At 50.8% G+C, this 14,857-nt stretch overlaps 5 protein-coding genes across 5 annotated transcripts; 4 read left to right on the top strand and 1 right to left on the bottom strand.

Moving 5' to 3' along the window:
- Window positions 1-118: 118 nt before the first annotated feature.
- Window positions 119-3,678, top strand: ALTATR162_LOCUS9177 (uncharacterized protein; the record flags this gene model as incomplete). Its single annotated transcript, XM_043316810.1, has 8 exons — window positions 119-235; window positions 274-329; window positions 378-1,063; window positions 1,122-1,264; window positions 1,318-1,430; window positions 1,483-1,941; window positions 1,993-2,437; window positions 2,503-3,678. 8 exons carry the CDS (start codon window positions 119-121, stop codon window positions 3,676-3,678), a joined length of 3,195 nt encoding a protein of 1,064 aa, XP_043172745.1.
- Window positions 3,679-4,091: 413 nt separating this feature from the next.
- ALTATR162_LOCUS9176 (uncharacterized protein) lies at window positions 4,092-5,318 on the top strand (the record flags this gene model as incomplete). The annotated part of the gene is made up of 3 exons (XM_043316809.1): window positions 4,092-4,530; window positions 5,223-5,229; window positions 5,294-5,318. The coding sequence occupies 3 exons, from the start codon at window positions 4,092-4,094 to the stop codon at window positions 5,316-5,318; spliced, it is 471 nt and encodes a 156-aa protein (XP_043172744.1).
- Window positions 5,319-7,877: 2,559 nt separating this feature from the next.
- On the bottom strand, window positions 7,878-8,256 carry ALTATR162_LOCUS9175 (uncharacterized protein; the record flags this gene model as incomplete). Its single annotated transcript, XM_043316808.1, has 2 exons — window positions 7,878-8,187; window positions 8,240-8,256. The coding sequence occupies 2 exons, from the start codon at window positions 8,254-8,256 to the stop codon at window positions 7,878-7,880; spliced, it is 327 nt and encodes a 108-aa protein (XP_043172743.1).
- A 336-nt stretch (window positions 8,257-8,592) lies between these two features.
- ALTATR162_LOCUS9174 (uncharacterized protein) lies at window positions 8,593-9,658 on the top strand (the record flags this gene model as incomplete). The annotated part of the gene is made up of 3 exons (XM_043316807.1): window positions 8,593-9,018; window positions 9,073-9,141; window positions 9,194-9,658. 3 exons carry the CDS (start codon window positions 8,593-8,595, stop codon window positions 9,656-9,658), a joined length of 960 nt encoding a protein of 319 aa, XP_043172742.1.
- Window positions 9,659-10,907: 1,249 nt separating this feature from the next.
- ALTATR162_LOCUS9173 (uncharacterized protein) lies at window positions 10,908-12,349 on the top strand (the record flags this gene model as incomplete). The annotated part of the gene is made up of 6 exons (XM_043316806.1): window positions 10,908-10,955; window positions 11,014-11,135; window positions 11,192-11,224; window positions 11,289-11,586; window positions 11,910-11,961; window positions 12,063-12,349. The coding sequence occupies 6 exons, from the start codon at window positions 10,908-10,910 to the stop codon at window positions 12,347-12,349; spliced, it is 840 nt and encodes a 279-aa protein (XP_043172741.1).
- Window positions 12,350-14,857: the final 2,508 nt, after the last annotated feature.

Genomic DNA, 14,857 nt, shown 5'->3' with positions numbered 1-14,857 from the left:
GCATATGGCATTATTCTTTTAGCAACTGTAACTTCCGCTATCCCTCCACATCTTGGCACACATAATCATATCCATCCTGTGCATTTGCTTTCGGAGCCAAGATTACTCCAAACTCGCGATGGAAACGGTCTTCCTACAGGCACCTGCAATGCGCAGACAGAATGCCCCATTGCCGCATGCTGCGGTACGAACGGATTGTGTGGCTATTCGCCTTCGGAATGTGGCCAAGGAAACTGTACTTCAAAGTGCGATTCCAAAGCTGAGTGCGGTCAGTACGGAGTAGCTGGAAAGCAGAACTGCCCTTTGAACGTGTGTTGCTCTAAGTTTGGGTATGTTTGATCTGTTGGCTCGCGAACCTTCACTAATTGCGCCATTAGGTTCTGCGGTTCAACCGATGACTTTTGCGCTGTAAGTGCTGGGTGCCAACAGGGCTTCGGCGGCTGTGGACCACCAAAACGGCCTTCATGTGGAGGTGGCACAAGTGCAAATAAGCGTACAGTTGGCTACTATGAGGCATGGTCCAATACGCGCAAATGCTCCAGTGTCGCTCCTGAAGATTTAAACCTCAATGGTTTCACGCATATAAATTTTGCGTTCGCCTTCTTTGATCCATCATCATTCCAGATTGCTCCAATGGACGGCAAGACTGGGGCGCTATACAACCGATTCACTGGCCTGAAGAATACCAATCAAGGTCTCAAAACATACATCTCCGTTGGTGGCTGGTCGTTTACTGACCCTGGCCCTACGAGGACCGCCTTCAGCACTATGGCTAGTTCTAGTGGAAACCGAGCCAAGTTCGTCAGCGATCTGATGAGCTTCATGAACGAATACGGTTTCGATGGTGTAGATCTTGACTGGGAGTATCCCCAAGCCGATGACCGCGGAGGTGCTGAGGGTGACAAGGCCAATTATGTAGCGCTTGTGGCACAGATGCGCGCCGCTTTCGGGTCAAAGTATGGCATAACGGTGACGCTGCCTACTTCGTATTGGTATCTGCAGCACTTCGACCTCAAGGGTTTGCAGCCCAATGTCGATTGGTTCAATCTGATGAGCTACGACTGTAAGTCTTACAACACCAAGTCGAGCTTATCCCAGCTAATTGGTGTCTTCCGTTGCAGTGCATGGCATCTGGGATGCACAGTCTAAAGCGATAGGTCCCTATATTGCACCACACACCAATATCACCGAAATAGACCTTGGCTTGGATCTGCTATGGCGAGCTGGCGTGGATTCAAAAAACGTCGTGCTCGGCCAAGGTTGGGTAAGTGGACTCCTCCGTTCGTGTTTGTGGCCTCATGAGCTCACGCAAACTAGTACGGGCGAAGCTTTACGCTCAAGGACTCGTCCTGTAACACCCCGAACGGAATCTGCCAGTTCAGTGGTGGCGCCAATCCTGGGACTTGTTCAAATGCAGCTGGTATCCTAAAGTGAGTCTTTCGAGACGTGCTCTTTCTAGATATACTCTAATGACATCTTCAGCCTCCAAGAGATCAAGGACATCGTGTCCAAAAACAACCTCAAGCCAACCTGGGATAAGGTAGCCGGCGTTAAGTGGATCGGCTGGGACAGTAATCAATGGGTCAGCTACGACGACGATGACACTTTCCAGCAAAAGCGTGATTTCGCAAACGAGCGCTGCCTTGGAGGGACCATGGTGTGGGCTATGGATCAGGTCGACCAAAAGGCAGACAACGGTCTTGCGCCGGCTCCAGGCGTGACGACTTCGGACCAGGAAGATGCGAAACAAAAGACTGGAGATTTGGCAGCTGGAATCTCGTGCTACACCACTGACTGCAATGTACCTTGCATGAAGAGCACAAATCAAGTAGCGCAGATGAATGGGCAACCGGGCCAGCTGTCTACAAACGACCGCTGCGCAAAGGGACAGTACCGCAATTTATGCTGCGCGAGCGGGACCACCATGGGGAAATGTCAATGGTAAAGTTGGCCGACCATGTTCGCGCATTTGCAATGCTAACGTCTCCGTAGGAGAGGCTATCGCGGTGTCGGTCTCTCGTGCATGGGTGGTTGCGCCGACGGTGAAACGGAAATAGTAAAAGACACCAACAACCATGTCAAAAAGAAGGATCAAGACTGCAACGGTGGTCTTCAAAGCTTTTGTTGCAAAGGATTCAAACCAGCTCCGAATGTCGGGGACCTTGGCAAGATGGCGGCCGACGCTGCGAAGGCGGCAGCGGCGGCAGCTGCTGAGCAAGCCGCGTTGGACGTTGCCGCGAAGGCGTTCTGCCGGGTCGCTGTACCCGCGCTCCTAGCACCACTTGAATTGCTTGAAGATCTGATTCCCATAGTGGGAGAGATTCTCGACATTGCCGAGATCGCTGCGACGCCAGCATTGATCCAGGCGTGTGTGAAAGGCGTGGAGAAAGAAGGTAAGGCTGAGTTCAAGGTGTTTGGCAAAAAGCACACTATTTCCGTAAGTATCTCCCTTCGAGAGTATAGACACGTGACATGGAGCGACATGAGCTAAGTTCAGTGCAGATGAACAGCGCAAAGCCCAGCGAGACGCGAGCTCCCGAGTCCAAGCACACATCTGCAAGCACAAGCCGCGACAGCTGGACGAGTTGTTCGTCCAAAGCCGCACCTCGAGCTGATGAGCCGCGGCCGAAGCGTCAATGCCGTAGAAAGGAGAAACATGTCATTCGAACAACAGCCATACAAGATGTTGATACAAACACCAAGCCCGTAGTGCTGGACTGCGTAAATAATCCACAGCCATGTCTGCATTACAGATCGGTCATTCGACACAACCAGGCCACAGCTTATGACGTCAATACTTGCCCATATCTGGGTACAGTTGCAGGACGGGGTCCCGATCTAGCAGCCAAAACAGACTGGGAAGCCCAACACCCGAAAAACAAATGGCGCTTGGCGGTGTCTGACGGGGGGTTGATACCCAATCGAAGACAGGGCCATGAGCTGAAAGGCTGCGAAGCCGACGAGTGGCCACCGTACATATTGTACCACGAGGTTGATGGTTACAACAGAGTTATTGATCCAGCCTTCGCCGCCCGTCGTGCCCCAATCAACAAACCGCAATTCATACGATATCTCGATGGAGTCGAGAATGGCAAAGTCGGTAATAACTGGCGTTGCAAGGAGATTCCACAGCGCCATAGCACAAACTCCGTCACGCACTCGATCGTAGGAAACGATGAGACGACGACCTTCTTCACTGACTGGACTGGCGTATACACACGAACCGCATACCGTATCGACCCTGTTGTAGTAGATGCAAATAATGATGACGGCATTGGCGCAAACGATTGCTATCCGAGAGGTGTCAACAACGACAACCGATACCAGGGCTACGCGTTACTTAACGATGACCCATGGTACGGAGACAAGCAATATCAAGCTAGGTATTTAAGGGACCCCGTCAATGCAAAGCGCAGCTGGCTTGATCCGGAGGACATCGTTTTTGTGGCAGACAATTCGAGCCGCAGGATCACCGATAAGGAGTACGAAGAGCTACAGCAGAGGTTGGGCTTGGAAAATTGTTCCAGTGGCGACTGCGATGACGATGATGCGATGGAAGGCCCTGTCCTAATTCCTACAACGCTGACAGCAGAGGTGATGCAGCCTACGGGGACTGTTCCAATGCCGCAGGATAGCGCCGGTGACGCTAAGCTACCACGAGAAACCTACAGCTTTTGATAGTATTCATCTCGTGCTGTGTATCTGTTAGGACAAATAGCACTGTAGCTGTAGATTTGGTTCGCTTGCTAGTGTTCGTAGTACTTGTCCCTGTAACATGCAATATAATGGTTTTCGCCAACGTGTGGTTGGTACAGTACTAGCGCGCAGTTACCTAAGTAGTCAGAAAGATTTGGCGCATGAGGTGGAGGACCGTGGGGTAACTTTTGCGACATTGCAATGTAGAGCATGATTAGACACCACCCCAGACAAGATGCAGTTAAATTAATGACCCTAGACTAGAGTAAGGCACCCGGGCGCCAATTAAAGCTTGGTAAAGCTTAGCCACAAGCGTCTGACGAACGGGTGCTTAAATAGACACGGCCCAACCTCCCATGCAAGTGAGGTACACACCTGTAACACTCAACAACACAATGTCGACATCCTTCTCAAGTCAAGCCTTAGCAACATCGGACCTGCAGACCGAAGTGGCTACTGCACTGCGGGATTTTTATAACTTCCTTGCTCGACTCCCATGGCTTGAGCCATCTGATGTCCTGGAGCCGCCAGCGCAAGGCTGGCCTAACATCACTAGCGATAACTTCGCCCCGCTGCACAAGAACAACGCAGTGATTGAATTGCTCAGGCATCTACCGTATCTTCGCATGGACGGCCCATTCGAGAGATATACCTTAGTCTGGTCGACTTATCCGTGTGATTACCGGCGCGACTACTTCCATGAAGTAAAGCCTGGAATCGATTGCTGGGAGATACCGGACACGACCGGGCGCGACTATCATTTTCCGGAATGGGTTGTTCCGCTTACGTATGGGAAAGTACACGGGCAGTATATTATGCTCGATACTACAGATGGTATATATAAATTTCTCTTGGCCAAAACTTGCTTTCTTGTGCGTCCCTTGATAACTGACCGTTTCTGGTCTACGATTAGGCACAGCGATGAGCTACCAAGTGCAGGCGCTCCACGATCCAGTGTTTGAAGCCGATGACCCTCGAGCCTGGCGCAATGAGTGTGCAAACCCTGGAAGCACTGCACGTCTCAGCGATATACTTAACGAGTGGAGGGATGGTTATGCGCAGCTGCGTTTGATTGGTCAGACCAACGGTAACGGACCACTGCATGCCGAAACTTCTGGCGAGGAGTATAAGGTTCGAATAGACTTCCGCCTTTTTCGATGAATAGCAGATTGACTAACAATCTGTTCAGGAACTGCGGGCGCTGATGCTGAGTCATGGGTGGCCCGATAACTTTGATCGCGAGAGCTGTAGGAATGCTATGCTAGAAAGGGATCAGGAGAGATTGAAGTAACAATCTAATGTCGCCGCCTCTATCCTCTCTAGCCACGCCCTTCTCCTCGCCCTAACGAACAGCTCCGTTGGCCGACTTGAATAGAACTGCGGATTAGACGCTACCACTGCCGCGAAACGCGGCCGTGGGATATTCAAAGTTTAAATGATCAAGTCCTTCACATACGACCATAGGACACTGAAAATTAGGCTTCCCGTCCGCTCAGCCATATACAAGCAGTGTACCGGCGGATTAGTAGTTAGGTGGGTGACCACTAGCGAATCCCCGCTGTTGTATGTTTTTGCCTTTTTGCTAACATGAATGCAGTAAGCAGTTTCTTTTGAGCCGATAATGAACAAATAGAGGAGCAGGTGTGGACAGTGGGCTGTGGAGAAAGACGGAAGTGTGTGGGCGAGTAGTTGACAAGAAGATACTAACCATTCGCCGTTCAAATGTGTATCTGTTTTGCGAGTTTAGTCCGTCAAACTATACTTAAATTCCTGTTTTGGTAACGGGAATCAGAATACAGAAACAGGTACAATACTCAGCGCTGTCTTAAAAATGTAGCAGAAAGATAGCTGCATATTAGAGGACTCCTTCTCTCGTCCTTTTTTTTATATAATCTCTTTCTCTGTATCTATCACACTACTAATTACCTATCGTGCGTCCACACTTAATCTTACTATATCTTTGTTGAATCTCCTGTTCCGCACAGCCTCTGCGACAGTGCTTCGTAGGCAAGCGTTCATTCCTCACTCAAGAGCTCCTTGAAAGGGAAACGTTCTGTTATTAGATCACTACTTAAATGTGGGCAAAATGACTAAGTCTTTCGATAATATATTGCTGCAGCTTTATATAGTAACTACATCAAACTATACCGAGAGCGCAACCAAACCAACATACAAGCATAGCATCCCTCCAGCTACCCCAAGTCACCGATCCCCCGTCTCGATGGTACTGCAGAAACTTTCACTCATCACAAATCCCCGATGGCCCCGTACGACGACTGCCATAGATGCCCTTAACCAGGCTCTTTAGTTGCTTGGTGATAATTCTGCGCACCTTCGAACCAGGAAAGTGAAGGTGGAGGCGGCTTCGCAGCTCATGCAACTATGCAGCAGCACTTTTTCTGGAGTTTCAATGTGCTGCATCCGTCGCGGCTCATGTGAGAGAACCCTCGCTTGCCGCAATGATTCTCGCACTTGCCGCTCCAGAAGGTCGCGCACTGCGAGGCGTGGAAGCAGTTGTCAGCGCGGGCTTCGATGTTCGCCTCGGCGGCGTCCATGTCACTCGCGTGTGGCACGGCGAAGGCGGTGGCCGCAAGGGTCGCGATGATGAGGGTGAGCTTCATGGCGGAGTCGAGTGGGTGTTGGGGTAATTGACTAAATGAGATTTCTGCCAAGTGTAGATGCGATAGTAAGGGCTGTTACTGCCAATGAGTTTGTATGAGAGGTGAGGATGGATGATCAAGTACGGGAGAGCCCTGGCATACTTATACTTCAATCCGAGACAGTGATGTGTTCAGATTAGGCAGCTCATATCCTCAACCGAAGCTTGCGATTGTTCTATTCAGAGAATAGCTCCGAGGAAGCACAGAACGTACAGGCGTATGTGGGAGAAGGCCGTTGCGCTCGTCGAAGCAGTTCACCTGCATGTTCTCACCTGAAGCTCGCGAACCCTTCTATTCGGGGAATGGCTCTTGGCTTCATCGCATTTACGTAAGGGAGTATAGGGTGTGCAGGCGTTAGCGAGAGAATACGAGTGCGCTCGTCGAAGCAGTTAATGCCAGGCCAGGCAGTTCATATCCTCAGCTGAAGTCAATCCTAGACGGTGGTGTGTTCCAGACCATGCAGTTCATATACTCAGCTAACGGTCGTGAAGCTTCCTAATGAGCTGAGGCTCTAGACCTTTCTGATCAGGGGATGACTCCGAACTTCATCACATCCGCACATAGGGTGTATATGGAAGCACAGCGTGCGCAGGCGTAGGCGGGAGAGGGCCGCTGCGCTCGTCGAGGCATGCTATCCGTTCTCTAGCGCCGTGGCAATATCCCGAAGTAAGAGCTGTCCTTAATCAACCACAACTTTCGATTTTCCAATAAAGAACATGACATTAGGCATAGAAAACTCGCAGTGCCGGCGTCGTGCTTCTGGTGGTATTTGGAAAAAAAGTATAGTTATGTCTACACTGCTTGTAGCGTGGTTGATGAACTACCCACTATCAGCTTGCTTCTAACTATTTCGACGCCACCGTCATTCAAAGGTTTACTCGACCCACCCAACTAAGCCAAAGGTGGAGCGGGTACCTCTTTGCCTGGCCCGCCAAGCACGCACCCCGCCAAGTTCGAAGTAACTAGTAGTCCTCCTGAGGCTGGGATAACATGGGGGCCAAATACAAAGTTTCGACTAGCTGCAAGCCCTGGTATTGGCGAGTTATTCTTGGGCCGACAATGAACAAGTAGAGGAGCAGGTGTGAACAGTGGGTTGTTGAGAGCGGAAATGAGTGGTCGAGTGGTCGAAACAAGATACGCATGCAGGTGGGTGCATCAATGGCAAGTTATATTATGCAGCCAAAATCGCCCAAGTAAACGGTTACGCAAAGCTAATAGGCGTCAGAAAGGAGAAACATTTCGATCTTGCAGACTTGTCAGCAATGCCTCTGAGTAAAGAGAGTGGCAGAACTACCATTGATAGATCGTTGAGGTATCTTAGAACGCCGTAAATCGACCATTTTGCTTCCACCGCGGCTCTTGAGATTGATGCCACGACGCCCAAACTCCATGCTTCCTTCTCATGCTATCCCCATGCAACCTCTTCTTCCCACATTCCCTTAGCTTCATCTGTTCCAGTAAAAGCTTCTGTAACCCATGTCATATTCGATGGCACCTAAGACGGCGACACAACCCGCTCCATCAATGATTCCTAAAATTCTTTTTCTGGTAGAACAGATCTGTCCTACTACTACCCAGATTTATAATCTTGGGACATCCGTCCCGGTCCTTCTCTAGGCGTGTACACTCGAAGCAGTAGAAGGCGTCGGAGATGCCCTCACCGCCACAGACGACGCACTTGTTCTGGTAGTTGCCGAAGGAGCATTCGTCGCAGATGCGGGCGAGGGTGGTTGGGCGCACGTAGGAGTCGCATACGGGGCATTTGCCGTCGCACTTATCGCAGAGACGGCCGATGGAGATGCCGGATTGCTTGCGGCACATTACGAGATCGCTGCATTGGCAGTCAGTATATGCGACTGTTTGGGTTGGATGAAGGTACTTACGGATGATGGCGAGACATGGCGGAGGGTTACGAGTGTAGTAAAAGTTGAGATTCGTAGATGGCAGGTTCGACGGAACTGTGTATATCGCTTTGTATCTCCGAGAGAAGTGGTGTGCGTGGTGGCGCGTAAATTTGGGGCTGGAAGTTTGGATGCAAAAGAAAGACAGTCGTAACTCGACCTAGGGAGCTTCGGGGGTCCGCTGAACTCGTGATCCGTGCGCGAAGCTTCCATCGCGTTACTAAGTTCCCTTGCCTTGCGTCAAACACCAGCAACAGCCACCCGTGATTTCTTGTTTCTGCTAAATAAACTACAGAAGGATCTAGAAAGACTAACAGACCACGCGCGATACCGCCATGGACGGCCCCATTGCATCGGCTGTAGTCCTTCCGGATGATCTATTACAGCCAGCCTCGCCCCCGGTGAACGGCCACAAGAGACGCCAGGAATCACTATCAGAAGACGCTGCAAAGCGACCGCGACTCGACGAGGACACTGCAACCAGCGATAGACGTGACTCTATTACCAAAGACTCCAAGGACACCAAGCCTGCCCCAGTGCGACGCGAGAGGGGACGAGAGCGCAGACTGTTTGGCGCCGCTTTGGGTGCACTCTCACAGAATACTGCTACTACAGCACAGAAACGTCGCGCCGAGATCGAGAAGAGACAATCAGCTCAGCGCAAACAAGACGACCAAGAAAGCGAACAGAGGAAGGCGGAGCGTGCAGCCAGGCGCAAAGAGCAACGATGGCAGGAGCAGAAGCTTTTTGAAAGGCAATCGGTATGATTTGCCAATTCACATACAACATCTTGGCTGAGTGCTAACAATCCATAGCTGCGGACACGTCATGAAAATCTACTCGCCGAGGCACACTTCCTCCAGACTAAGGCTGAGCCGCATCTTGTATGTTGTCTGCTATCAACTCGCCTTTTGCCACAGCTGACTTTGTCCAAAGTACTACAAACCCTGGGAGACTAGTCCCGACGAAGAAGACCGTATACGCGATCAAATAGCCGAAGCCGAAGAGACTATCAAACGCGAGGTAGAAGAGTACGAGGCTCGCCAGCAGGCGAACAATCTGCGGAGACGGCATGCTTCCGAGGAAATAACTGGTGATGCAGAGGGTTCAGAAACTGGTAAGAACCATCATGCAGATGCACCTCAAGAAACAACCACAACCAATGGCGGGACTAATGGTAGCGCCACTTCCCCCGAGGACCGGGACAAGGACCTGGACATGAAGGACCATCCCTTCGATACCCTTGATGCCGACAGGAAAGCCGAGCGCGCCACTGAGGACATACAGAATAACAATGGTGCAACTCATGGAACTGTCGCTGACCTAGCCATGAAGGAAGATGACGATGAAAACGGAGAGGATGTCGTCGAAGAAGCCGCCGAGGATACTGTTATCTATTGAGATCGTCAGAAAGCCTGTACCTTTGCCTATATCCGTGGCCGGCCCGATAGACCGCTGTTGGCAGGTCTTCATAGACTCTCTTCGCAACACTGCCCATGGTCTAGTCACCTCTTTTGCCAACCGATCGCCTCAACTTGCAGAGTCTGGTCTTTCAATCCTGGATATGCGACCGTAGCATCACGGAAGCCTTAGTAGCGATGGCAAACGTACTTCGCAGATTAATCAAACCCCGGCCATTCGTGCTTTACGAGCTTTATCGTACTACAAATGCTATATCATTCGTCGATTGTATCTGCAGGATGTAGGTCGTTGCATGAGAGCAGCACAGTATTCTTTCCGAATTCCTGGGTTCAACGCGATCGTCTGCATTTACCGTTCCGGCACGGAAGCCGACAAACAACGAGACACAACATTCGGTTAGGGTTGTGCTCGCCTCACTCTCTGCATGCACCTACTTACCTAGAATTCGGGTTGATAGATTTGAACCCCACGGTGAGTGGGGCAACATACGAGTATCGCTCACTTCCGATCATAATAGCAGTATTATAGCAATCATTATCTTCAACGCTCGCCAGGATTCGTAACGTTGTGTTTCATGTGTAAACGTTACGCGCTGGGTAAACAAGCACGAGAAACATGAAAGTGATGTCGGGGCTGGGGTGGATTTCATACCCCACAATTTCAGAGTACCTCGGCATCACCGCATCTAGCAAACTATCATCATCATCATCATGAATCTACAGCTTCGTCGCTAAACACGACTCGCTTGCTCACCGCCATCATCACCCAAGTTATTCCTTACTACTGTTGATATACCCAAGCTCTTACACACCCTCGCCGCAATATATTCCTCTTTTACCCTTACTCGCACAGGCATCACGTCATGCCTGTCCAACCAATTGACCCCGTGTCAGACCCTCGCATTGAACACAGATATGCGACACTCAACGGGCAGAAGTACCACTATCTTTATGCGGAGCCCCAGTCTGGCGAGTATCAACATACGGTGTTTCTAGTAAGTGGTGTTTGATAACCTATCATGCGTCCGCGGCATATTCTGCATTTCGCTTCACTCACGAGCATTCGATTCTGGCAGAGTCGATCATAGTAGAGAGGACGCAATCTATGCTCAGTGATAGATTGGGGTTGCAGATATGTTGCAGGGTGGTTGTACTGACTGTTTTGGTAGATCCATGGTTGGCCTGATTTGTCAATCGGATGGAGGTATCAAATTCCACTCTTGGTAGATATGGGAATGCGGGTTGTTGCACCTGACATGATGGGATACGGTGGGACGGTAAGACAAGTCCTAAAGTCATGTTGCTTAGGAGACATACTAAGATCGAGACTTTAAGGATGCACCGCAGGTTCCACCCAACTCCATCAAGCTCTACGGACTTAAGAGAGCATCAGATGACATTGCTGCGTTGGCTAAAGAGGTCAACGCACCGCAGATCATTTTAGGTGGTCATGATTGGTAGGTTGTCGCTGCGTCGATCGATTGAGATGTCTGTCAATTAATATTTTCCTTAGGGGAGGTTTCGTCGTTTGGCGAGCTGCTCAGTGGTAAGTTCATATAGCTCAAACATCATGAGTGCCAACAGATAGCAGCGACTCACCGTCTTCATAGGTATCCCAATCTTGTCTCACACGTCTTCTCGGTCTGCACACCCTACACCGCCCCTTCCGAGAAGTACTTCTCCACCGAGGATCTCGTCAAAGGGCCTTTACCTCAGTTCGCTTACCAACTACACCTCGCTTCAGGTGAAGTGGAAAAGATTGTCAAAGATGAGCAGTCGATCAGGCAATTTCTGAAGGGTATGTATGGAGCGAAGGGGCTAAAAGGCGAGATTGCCTTCGACCCCGAGAAGGGCGTGCTGTCGGAAAATCTACCCTTGATCGGGGAAAGCAAGATTTTGAATGGAAAGGTACGTGATGATCTCCTATGTTGGAACGCGTGTCGAGTGCGGCATCGAAGGAAGGAAAGAGTGGGCATATATGGTGAGCGTCCAAGATGCTGCCTCTTGAGGGAGCACTACGGAGCGGTTATGCTGCTCGACACATGTATTACCACTTCCGATATGTCGTGCAGGAAAGACGGAAATGCACTCCAGAAGATCGACTCGGCTCGACATGAACACACCATCTCGGGTGTAGACCACGTTGAGATCGATTGATTGTATTGCGTTGTTTCAGAAAAACAGCCGGTGATCAACTCTCAGTAAGCGATGGTGTGCTAATAGCGAATCAGTACCTAGACTACTACGTCAAGCAGTATCTCAACCACGGCATCCACCCCACACGTAAGCCCTCCCTCTTCACTACTAACTCACTCAACTACCCACCCACTCACGTACATCTATACATCACTGTCACTCTCAAACACTGACTTAACCCAACCCAGTGAACTGGTACCGCCAACGCCGCACAAACTGGGAAGAAGACCAAGCCCTCCTGTCTCGCAAACAAATCACTCAACCTGTCCTCTTCATCCAAGCCACGCGCGACGGCGTCCTCAAACCGGAAATGTCAAAGAATATGGAAAACTTTATTCCTAAGCTGACGAGAGGAGAGGTGAAGGCGGCTCATTGGGCGTTGACACAGATGCCAGAGGAGGTCAATGCGATTATCAACCAATGGCTTGAGGAGCAGGGGTTGGTGGGGAAGAAGAGGCGGGAGAGTAGTTTGTAGGATTGACTTTAGGATGGAGCGGAGATGTGCGATAGGATGGGCGGTCTCCTGACGCCGGAATTGAGCGTAGTGTACGTGGTGTGGATGACTTCCTCCGTGCCGCGTGCAGTTGAAATCTCGATACGTTTTCTAGAGAGCGGTGTGTACATGTCTGATCGCATTCGTATACGTATACCTGATTACCCTCATATGCCCGTTAATCGAGGACGGCAGATTGTTGTGTACCATGTTCAAAGCAAGGGGCCAAGGAAATTGCGGCTCTATCCGTTGTGGCCTGACATATGCTTCACAATCCCTTATTCATATAGCGATATCGGTATTGCTTTGCGCTAAGCACGCACGCACGCGAGATCCTTTCTACCGATGTACGCTAAGTGCTTACTGTTATGACCAAGATAGTGGTTCGCTTCGGCGGTTGCTAGATACGGCACTTAGACGACGGCAAACGCATGCGTGCGTCAGCGTATAGACAACGTTGTCTTGTTGAAACATGGCCTTGACGCCGACACTCATCATAGACTATAAGGATTCCGAGGAGGCATAGTGTGTGGATACTAGATCTGCATCTCTGGCCTCATATCAGTGGACCCATCAGCACACCACCTACGCATGTCTTCATTTACTAACACCACGGGCTTGTCCTTTTGACAAAGTTTTCTGCTTCGCTTACAGTTGAGGGCAGATAGGAGGTACCTCTGGCTTGGAAGTGAAGCGTGTGATGGAGGTGGTATCTCGGTATCTCCGGAGGTTCTAACCAGAAAAGTACCGGCAAAAGTAGTAGATACGCCGTCTTGGAATTTGGCACCGGGTTGTGTGTTCTGGATTCTTGTCCCGCCTTGACTTGAGCTGGAGGATTAGCGCTTCTTAATATTTTTCCATGCGAAGACCAAGGCTAAGGAAATAGTTGCAATACTTCCAGCTTTTCTGGTAAAAGACATTTGGAGATATGTCGGATGCAGGTCCCTCCGTCCGTGCGCTACCAAGGCACTGGTACCCCGCTGTCAGATGTAGCCAGTAAGATAGCGGCATTGTGCCCTGTGGCGGCCTCGTGCTCGTGAGTAGGTTGCGAGATGCCACGCTTTTTGCGAAAGAAAGCTGATGCGGAACGGTGCCTCCGCAAACTCTGCAGCTTCTTTTGGTCGGAATGCTGCGATAGGGGATGCGGTGCCTTTACATCCGGCAGACCGCCTCTCGTAAGGAGTACGTACTTGCAACGTCCAGGATGGTGGTGGTTGGATGCCGTAGCGCTGACCAGCTTTCGGGACGCGATTAAGGTGAAATCCCTCACCGCTGCATCACCAAGGTGCAAGCGCTTGAGATATATTCGATGTAAATCGCGAAAATGTGCGCAAGTTGGTAAACGGTACGGAATACATTCAAACTGGGTATGATGGACCTCGCTCACCGCCTACTGCTTTTAGAGGACCATGCATGAGAGTCGTGGAGTCGGTCGCTTGGTGATGCATGATCCCAGCGTTCTTTTACGTTCATGGACAGGGGCTATAGTAGCGCTGAATATAGCTAGGTAGTCCGTCGAGGTAGGCGGCATGTGTAAAGTAAACGAGGAGTGCTTATCGGGAGGTGTATTATTCGATTGCATCTCGTAGCTCGTTGCGCCGGAGCAGGAAGCGGACTGGCTGGATAGGCACATCAGGTATGGTCGTTAGTCGAGTCGTGGATGAATCCTGGTCTGCAAAGAAGTTAATCTCAACATTGCTGGGTTATGGTCGGATCCACCATGGTGCTCTGCCGTGCAACATTTGATGAACAAAGAATAACTGGTCCACGACGTTTCTTTTGCCGTCCCGCTGCTGCATTTTGCCCGGCTGCGTGCCAGATGAGGTCGGGCGGTCGGAGAGATACGTACACTCATTTTGCGGGACGGCTTACTAACGACATCTCATCTTGCTCGTGGCCGCACCCCTGTCAACTGCTGGGCCTGCCATGTACCCGCGATCACCGTTGCTCCTTCTAATCCTTCATGACCGATGCTCGACCTCATCTTTCGGTCGAGGTGGTAGATCTGAGGCGGCATTGCAGCGCGCTACCGGTGCTTCTTCGCAATGGTCATGCAGACAATGGCACATGTCAGTCTCAATGGTCTCTTGGTGGCCACACCTCGGTTGACACTGCAGCTGTTGACTACTTGCTATCCCTTGGGCCAGTCGTTCGTGCAGTTGGCGTTGAGGTCGCTCAGATAAGAGGCCCATGTACTTTCTTGTCCCGACAACTCGGTTCTGCGTAGGACGGATTTCGTCAATGGGCTGCTCCTCGGTAGCCAAACCGCGACCCATGTCCGGCCTCCAACCGACATTCAGCCAACGGGTTTCTTACCACACCCACCACCGTTGCGCCAGAAGGATCCCGCTAAGGGGCCGCACTACGGGACTGATACCATGGTCCCCAGAGTAGTCCAGTCTGGAGGCGCGCCCTTGAGCGTGAGCCGTTCGCACATGGGCAATATATCCGGGAGTTTATATTGCAAAAGAGACTTCCGGACGTCTTCTG

The sequence above is a fragment of the Alternaria atra genome, assembly GCF_907166805.1.
Source record: "Alternaria atra isolate CS162 genome assembly, contig: 29, whole genome shotgun sequence".
Classification (NCBI taxonomy): Eukaryota; Fungi; Ascomycota; class Dothideomycetes; order Pleosporales; family Pleosporaceae; genus Alternaria; species Alternaria atra.
Note: the sequence above shows the minus strand (reverse complement) of the source record. Positions and strands in the feature narration are given on the sequence as shown.